The 9029-nt window shown below is 36.5% G+C and overlaps 1 protein-coding gene across 1 annotated transcript; it reads right to left on the minus strand.

Moving 5' to 3' along the window:
- Positions 1 to 7615: 7615 nt before the first annotated feature.
- Positions 7616 to 8257, minus strand: LOC108080869 (proteasome subunit beta type-3-like). The gene has a single exon (XM_017175772.1). The coding sequence runs from the start codon at positions 8255 to 8257 to the stop codon at positions 7616 to 7618; it is 642 nt and encodes a 213-aa protein (XP_017031261.1).
- Positions 8258 to 9029: the final 772 nt, after the last annotated feature.

Here is a 9029-nt window from a genome sequence, read left to right on the forward strand (position 1 = left end):
CGTCGTGCTCTGTACTAAAAGCAGCTTCGGCAACTCTTCGGCTATTGCCTGCGAGAAAAGCCGAGGATGTTCGTCCGAGAGCAGCCCTGTTCAAGAAGTTCCTGTGTAGTAATTCTGGTTTTTGAGAAACTTTACAACTCTAAAAAGAAGGATTGAGTTCATAAACATGAATTATTACAATAAATATAGCATACAGCTTAAAATATTTATAGCTTTAAGTTATTCAAGAGTATTAAAGTAACTGTTTACATACCAAACAGCGCTTAAAGCTTTTAAAACTTAAATGGTTTTGTTTCAAATAATATCCCTTGCTTTTACTCATTTTAAAGTTTTAATGCCACACGTTCCTATGTCTTCCAAATAACATTTAAAGGTGAAAATGTTTTTCTGTATTCGTGATTTGATTTCAAATAAAATTGATATGGTTAAGATGACTCGGCAGGAGTCAGCTGCAGACTAATGTCGTCACATCCTGGATCCGCTTAACCCATCTCCCTGACAGCCATTTGATGACGCCTCATGCACGTACTGTCGGAGCCTGCAGTCCGGATCCCAGGCCATAACCATAACCCCTGCAGCGACGTGCGCCAATTTGATTGGCATTCGCAGAAACGACGGACTTCAGGTGCAACGAAGGAAGAAGTCAGGTGCCGTTGTCAGCCAGATGCAGATAAAAAGGATACTGGGAATGCCACTACTGAATCCAGGAAGGAAGTTCAATTATGCATGCGATTTGCTCGCCCAGCGCACTACTCGAATTGATTTTTAAAATCTCTGAAAGTATTTTATGGCAGCCACACACTCGCATGTGTACTGTGTGTTTGTTTAAGACTTCTTTTAAGACTTACTAAAATGCCCACATAAACAAAGTTTACAAAACTCCAAGCTTAGAGGAAACTTTGCTTTTTTGATATGTAGCATATTTGCGGTGCAGACAGCTTGAAAAGGTCCAAGGTTGCATGGGGGGAAAATCTTTAAGGATTTGGTTAAGGCGGAAACTTTTGACATGGGCTTCAAATTTACATAAATGTATGCGCCTACATCAAATCAGAATTCAAAAGGAATAGCCATGGAGTTGAGCAAAAGGAATCTCGGGGTTGAGAGCACAGGAAATGGCCTTGTTTGTTTGTAACTTTGTAAAAAGGGAAAAAATCAAAAGTAAGAAAGATATTGGATTATTAATAGCTTTAATGTAATATATTTGATATGTTTATATGAAAATTTAACGGCATTCTCGACTTAAGACCTTAGAAATGTAGCTGTCCAGATAAACTTGACCTAAAAGCAAATCGGTTTTCTCGACACCAGGAAATGTTCCAAACTAGAAAACGGAAAACAATGAACTCTAATCAGAATAGCACTGATATTTCTTGATCTTTAGTTAAGTTAAGTTAGTTATTTTGACTTGCTAATCAGCTAGCTCTCGTAATTGCTGCGCTTATCTTTATTTAACAGTCAGACAGTGAAAAAGTGCAAGCTTATTTAACATCCCATCCAATGACTGATGATCAAATATCCTACAAACCTACAGATACATATATGTATCCTATAAATTGCATCTGGCCTTTTATTCCCATCTTCTTCCATAATAAATTATGGAACCCAGTAAAATCGGGCCTTATGAGTAAAACTTAACCATATGAAAACCAGCTGCGGCCATTTTGAGACGATTTTTATTGGCCATAACTCTTTGGGGTTATGACAAATATAGAAACCGAAAGCATTAAATTTGGCGACAGCCAGAATATCCATAAAAAATCTTGGCTCGCTCGTTCGCTCGAATTGATATTCAGGAAGGAGGCCTTCGAAATTGCCAAGTTGCTTTGCTTTGCTGCTACCTTATAAGCGCAAATGAATAAAACCGAAGCCGAATGAGTGAGTGTGTTTTCGCTCATTACATTCATTAACTTTAATGAATTGATATTCAGCCAACTTGAAGGCCAAAAGAGGCCTACGACTTGTGTGCGAGAAACGATTATGGAAACGTCAATTCTATGGGGCGAGTCGAGGCATTTATATTTTATGAGTTTGCCATTTATTTAGAATTGAAAAGAGGGATTTTTCTTATTGTTTTCCTTATTTGTTTGGGTGTGTATTAGACATATACGCCGCCGCGCCACGCCGCCGCCGCCGCCGATTTTTGCCTTATTTGACGCGCCGCCGCCAAATTATGAAAATAACGGCGCGCCGCGGCGCGCCGCTGGTGCGGCATCGGCGCAGCTTCAGCGCGGCCTTCAGTGTCATTGTTCTTTATAAAACTTTAAAAAAAATAAATAACTCATTAAAATGGCCTTTTTGCCTTATTTGACGCGCCGCCGCCGCCGGTTCTTTCTGACTACTACGCCGCCGCCGCCGAGTCATTTTGACCTCTACGCCGCCGCCGATGCCTTTAACCATCGGCGTAAACCTCTAGTGTGTATTTTGTAATTATTTATATTTTCAGAAAAGCTTGTCTTTTGAGACGTATTTTGAATATATTTTGAATAAAATGTAGAAAAAGATGAGAGTTATATATCTGAAACGGAATTTTAGGAACTTAGCAACTTTACGAAAAAGCGTACTATAACTTATGTTTGTATATTAAATATGGAACTGACAAGCATTTATTTCTAAAATTTTTACAATATAAACGATATTTTATAAAAGTTTTTGACTAAAATGTGCCATAAAAATAGATAAAAATACCGCTTCTTAGCATTTTAACACACTTAACCTTTTCAAAATTAAGCATATTGTACAATTCAAAACTTTATTAATAATTTTTAACCCAATACCTCAAAATTCTATCAAAATTTTTAAGTGAGACCTAGAAGCAATCACCCAAACTCAACCCCATAAACGTCTGACGTCTGAAAGCATAATAAAATAATATTATCATGTGTTAACTCGTAATATTTGATTACTACATTATCACACAATCAGCATTCACACGTTTCATTAGCCCTGCCATGTCAATTCCCTGGAAATTATGTCAAAGATTCAGGTTAACAATCGTCCAGTCCCGGACTCTGTGCATAATAATTTCTCTGAAAATGAGAATTCTATACCCAACACATATTTCTCAATCAGAAGGGTCCCCAAAAGGGACCCAAACACCTTTTTGGACGACAATTGCCATAATTTGCTTACATTGGGGGAGGGGATAATGGAGCTCGCTGCCACCCGCAAAGCCTTTGTAATCGGCACGTTTTATCGCCACCCAAACGCACACCCAAAAATTCAATGATGATAAATATCACAGAAATTTCAATAGAACAAGTTTTAGCCTTCGACCTTTTCCCTTTTTCCTCCACAAAAACACACACATTCAGACATAAAATGGCGGCGGGCAAATGACGCGCTCGTGATTCCTCTAACCAAAAATCCACACTTTCCGAACTCCCACCAGCATCCCGAGGCCCTTGCAACAAAGCTATATATCCGCACTATTGTTGTTATTATTGTTGTTGTTGCTGCTGGTCGTGTGGTTGCTGTGTGTTAATGCTTTTTGAGAGATAAAATGCCATAAAAACGCCACCGCCCGCCGTTTATTTTGTGTGCGAAGAGGAGCCGCAGCAGCAGGTAAGAGCCAAGAGCCGTCTGCTGCACACACAATCATACATATATATAAGTACATATAGATTTCGATGCCGAGACTGAGACCAACAAAGTCATCCCAGACATTAAGTAGAACAGAGCCAGAGTGGCAGCCAGCAGCAGTCGCTCTCCCTCGCCCATTCATTCACTTATGTATTCATTTTAACGATGACGACAGGTAAAATCGGATGGACGGACCCAACACACTTGTGGGTGGGCTCAACGTGTGAATAACCAAAATAAAAAAAATGTATATTTAAGAAAAAAGGGTAGAAAAATCGGTTTAACGATTTTTAAATGCTCTTTAAAATAAGAGTTTAGGTCCTAAAATGAACTTTTACAACTTTACACCTTATTTTCAGAAGCGATTTAATAAATAAAATTTTTTTTTAAATTTATAAATAATTTTTCTTTTATAATTTTATTTAAGAAAGTCATAGAAAGTCATAGTCATAGGTAAACATTATTTCAGTTCATAGAAAATTTATGGATTGAAATAAAATTTGAAAAATCTCAAATGTATAATGCAAAAATACTTACATAAATGAAGACCAAAAATATCCAAAGAAGACCAAAATATGCTTGCGCTACTTTCGTAACCGAAGTTTACCAAAGTTTATAAAAAATATCTTGTTTTTTTCTATCAATGTACTATTGCCAGGTTTAGTTTTACAGTGATCATTTTTGTGATCAGCTTTTTGCTTGAACAGTATTGTTTAAAATAGAATCATTTGTAAGGTTATACTTATGTTTACTAACATTATTTTTAACTTAGAAATTATTATTTTCATTTTCAAACAATATAAAAATTCAATAAAAGACCAACTAAATATTCCAGAGATATTGCAATTGATTAAGATATAAAACAAAATCAAATACACCTAGTTTGGAATGAAAATATCTCAAAATAATAATTCAGTAAAATCTAGAATATACAAATTAAGTCTCCTAAGAGAGCATAAATTTCTCTTCAAAATACTACACCTCATATAAATTCAGAGATCCCTTATACCTTCGTACCTTAACACACAAATTGTTTACAAAATCATAGTAACTCTTGTAAAATGTAAGGGCATACAAAAAAACTATAAAAGCACAAGCATTCTAAACAACAAGAGTGCTTTAAAATAACAACAAATTGCTAAGTTATCCCTAAAAAAAGTAAGGATGCTCCTCCGCAGGGGAACACAGATTCTTCGACTTGCGACTTGTCACTAGTTAGCGACTTAACGCTCGGCTTCCCTTCAGCTTCAGCTTGTCAGCTCCCAGCTTCTTATTTTTTTTCAACGCCAACATCAGCTGCTTTTTAGCTTTTTTGCTACGTTTTCGGTCGGAGCACTAAAGATAAGAAACTTTTTGCTCGCTGCTGTTTTTCGTACTGCTCGGCCCGTGTTGTTGGCGTGTTTTTATTTAGACCTTAAGCCTATGCCGTGCAATAAAAATAAAGCCATAGAAAAACTTATTTACACACTCGCCAAACTTTGTGCGCTCGTGGGCCGATGGGATGTATGTACATAATTTACAATAGCGGGCAATAGTTTAGCTAACAAAAAGCTTCAAGTACTTAAATTACTAAATCTAAAAACACTTTATATCTGTATTAACTATGTATATTAAAAGTCCAAGATACTGGAAAAATTAGGATACTTATTGTTACTTGGTACTATAATCAAACATTTTATATATAATTTAAATTAAGAAAGTGTTTATGTTTATTTCATATACATTTTGGAGGTTACGGTAGTAAGACTCTACTGTGGTATAAGTTTTATATTACTTCAATAAATCATTTTCTCTTAATTCGTTATTATAAAGCTTCTTTCAATGGATATAAATGTTTTTTTTTTGCAAAAACCAGTTGGGAATCATAGCAGAAAATATGAAAAATAAGTGTTTCTTCTATATGAATGTATGAGTAGTAGGATTCCAAAGGGATTGGTTTTGCAAAGAAAGTATAAAATGGTTTAAAAAAATCATACAGCTACACAAATTAAATTTATTCCGGATCCGAATTACATTAAGAAAGTTTCATATCCAGAACCCACGATATAGGTGCAGATTTATAGATTTTATTCTGTTGTGCCAATAATAAATACACCATTTACATCTTATAGTACATCTACTAATTTTATTTCAAAAGACACTAATATATAAAATCCTTATTTCTTATCTCTTTAATTTGTTTTATTAAGTTTATTTTATTTATCTGAAACCCCTGGCTTCATTATTTTGTCCACATTTGTTCGTATACATATTTACATAGCCATATATACTCTCTTTCGGTTGTTCATTTCTGTGCTTTTAGTTTTAGTGGCCGCCTTAGTTTCGTTTCTGCTCGTTCTACTCGTCTTTTGTATATTGTTTTTTGTCATTTTCATTGTTCGGCTTCTTCGGTGCGATGTCGTCGCATTAGCGATGTTATTTAGCAGCTTTTTTTCTGGGCAAAGTTCCTCGGACTCGGACTCGGAGTCTTCTTGAGGTTCTTGCCGCCAGACCCGGAGTAGAAAATTTCAGCTTTGTTTCGCGCGCGTTAAATGCCATGAGATGGCAGAAATTTCCCAAAGCAATTTCTCAGCGTCTGCAATCTGAAGAATCTACGAAAGCTACGCAGCTATAAACACAGAAAAAATGTTTACCTGAGAACGGGTTGAAGTAGGAAAGCAGCTGAAAGATTTGCCAACTTTATTTTCATTCCCCCACAAACACACTAAATTTTATATTTGCTTGCCTTTAAATAGGCAAATATGTGCACAAATGCTTGGCACTTCCATCTAATTGAGGCCGGAACGAGCAAACCCATTTGCCAAAAAACAAAAACTAAATGCCAAATTCACTCACTGGACTCATTAAGCTGGTTAGTGTGGGGTAAAAACTGGCGCTGTCTGGCGTTGACTTGACTAAAAATAAACTATGTTTGATCGTTGAGAGCAAGGCAGAAACCTATTCGGATGGCCTGAGCTTGGAGTGTTTTCTGTGTGCTAATGGTTTCCAGTTTCGGTTAAGGCTTGACTCGCCTTTATTTTTAACACAACTAAAAGGGAATCAAAATATCACATAAAATACCTAAAAAATAGATAAATACGTAAGGTTTCACGGATCGCTTAATCAGAGCGACGACGTTACTAAAAGTTCCATGGAAGAAATTGTGTCCTCATTATGCTCCAATGTATTTTGTGGTGACCTGCAACTTGGGAATTATAAGACACAAAGGTTAAAAGAACCTATAGACTGTAACCTTGTTACCATTTTTTTACATTTGCTTTCTAAAGTTTAGCCAATGTTTATGAACCCAGAAAAGACTCATAGTTCTTCTTCCGTTTCTTTTTATTAAAAATTAAGAAAATACTTCAAGCAATTTTGCAATGTCAATTAGGCTCCTAAATATTGATAAAGCCCCTATAATCTTCCAAGATAAAGTATTTTATTATGTTTCTGCTTACATAAATGTTATATATATTTATTTACATCTGTACAAATTCTCCTGAAATAAAAAACATGAGGATTTCCACTCCAAATCTTCTCCACCTCCTGATTAGTCTTTCATTAAATGCGCTAAAATTATTATAAAAATTCTTTTAAAGAACCAATTCCCCCGTTTAGCACATCCTCAATTGGCCTTCTCATTTACATTGATCCAAACACAAGATTTCCTGATTTCGTTTGTCGAATAAAAAACAAGTAAAGTGGATGCATGCCGCTGATATCCGGAGAGTTGAACAACAATGGCGACTTTTGGTGATGCTGCCGGGGACCTCTCGGACCGATATCTTAAATCTTTTCCTTCAAATTCAATTTGCTTTGTCCTCTTCCGAGAAAGCGTCCTCGACTCGGTTGGTTTTTTTTTCGGGTTGTGGCGATGATTATGGGTTCTCGACATTTCGGTTTTTGGGTTTCGGTTTCGGGGGTTGTTGTTCGATTTCAAGGGTTTGTTTTGGGGTTGCTAAACGGCGGCTAACGACGTGCCAATCTAATCCATTGAGATGTGACCATTAAGGGGATTTATCTCGGGACTTTTAGGTAAATTTCGCGGATTGGGTTCCTAATTCGCCAAGTTAGAGTCCACTAGTCGCTCGGTGATTCTATGCTCCTCGATGAGACACACAAGTGCACCGACACCTAATGGGATGGTGGGATCTCGATCGAGAGCACCAAGAACGGCTGTTGAGATCACCTGGAAGAGGTCGTCTGGCGACAGATCTGGCTGCCACATAGATGCACACATCCCCGTCAGCTGCGCTGCACAGGTACCGGCCACTGCAAATTTGTTGGACTCCCTCCTGCAACCGATCCAGTCCATGTGACAGATATATGGCCTCAGAGATTTGGTATTCGGATCGGGCTCCAGACCTACCACCATCGGCTCCACATAGTAGGGCTTTGAGCGTTGCTTGAACAGCAAATTCGACACCACAATCGAAAACTGTTGGGGACTCATTTGGCCATTATTGAACCCTTCCCTCAGCTGCTTGTGGTTGTCAGCGCGATCTCGGAGGGCCAGGATGTCCATCTGGAGACCGGTGAAGCCCACAAATGTGCGTTGAGATATCTTGAACACCTTCTTGAAGCCATTATCTGTGGGCTGAAGCTCCCGAACTCCAGTGTCATAATCCGTGGCAATGGCCACACAACCCTTGCCGCACATGGCAGCCATGCAGCCGCCGTTGTCGGTCCAAGGCGGCATTTTGGAAAGCGTTACGGAAAACATGTTTTTATTCTTGACAAATTCTTAAAGAATATTATAAAAAATTAAAAACAGTTTGTAATATACAAAGTGACTTTCATTTAGGTTGTTTTCAATGCCAGTTGTGTTTTGGCATTAATAGAAAATGTTAGCAGATACATTAGAAAAATATTTGAATCAAAAAAACATAAGTAAAACGAAAGAAACGAATCCTTTTTATGGAAATGTTTTTATTATACTGTAATGACAATCAAAAAAGTAACAATTTGAGTCATTATTAACCCTGGAATCAGCAATCTATAGTCAGTCATTGATTCAATCGAAAATCTGTGGTGCAACAAGCCAACAACCACTGTAAAAATATAGTAAATAAATATATTAAATAAATAATCCAGCAGAAGATATCTTTTAATATTAAAAATATTAATATTAATGTTAATATTAAAAATATTCTTTATTAATACATCCAAATCCAATAGAGTTTCTTCCGCAGATCTAATTAAATTTGTTTACATTATAGAAATTAGAAATTTTATTCGTTTCCTGCTAAGTTTAAATGTTGCTGTAACCTTACTGAAGAGTTTTCATAAAACTATTAAGATTCAATGTTTGTTTTTAACAATTTTTTTGGGCTAAATATGTAACATCCTAATCTGAGTTTGAGTTATTTAAGATATTACTTGCAACACTTAGTCAAGGATTTATAATACATCATTTATTGCAGATGGAAAACATTTACCCACAAAAACCAAATACACGAGAATAAACTACT

This window comes from Drosophila kikkawai, chromosome 2L, assembly GCF_030179895.1.
Source record: "Drosophila kikkawai strain 14028-0561.14 chromosome 2L, DkikHiC1v2, whole genome shotgun sequence".
Taxonomy (NCBI): Eukaryota; Metazoa; Arthropoda; class Insecta; order Diptera; family Drosophilidae; genus Drosophila; species Drosophila kikkawai.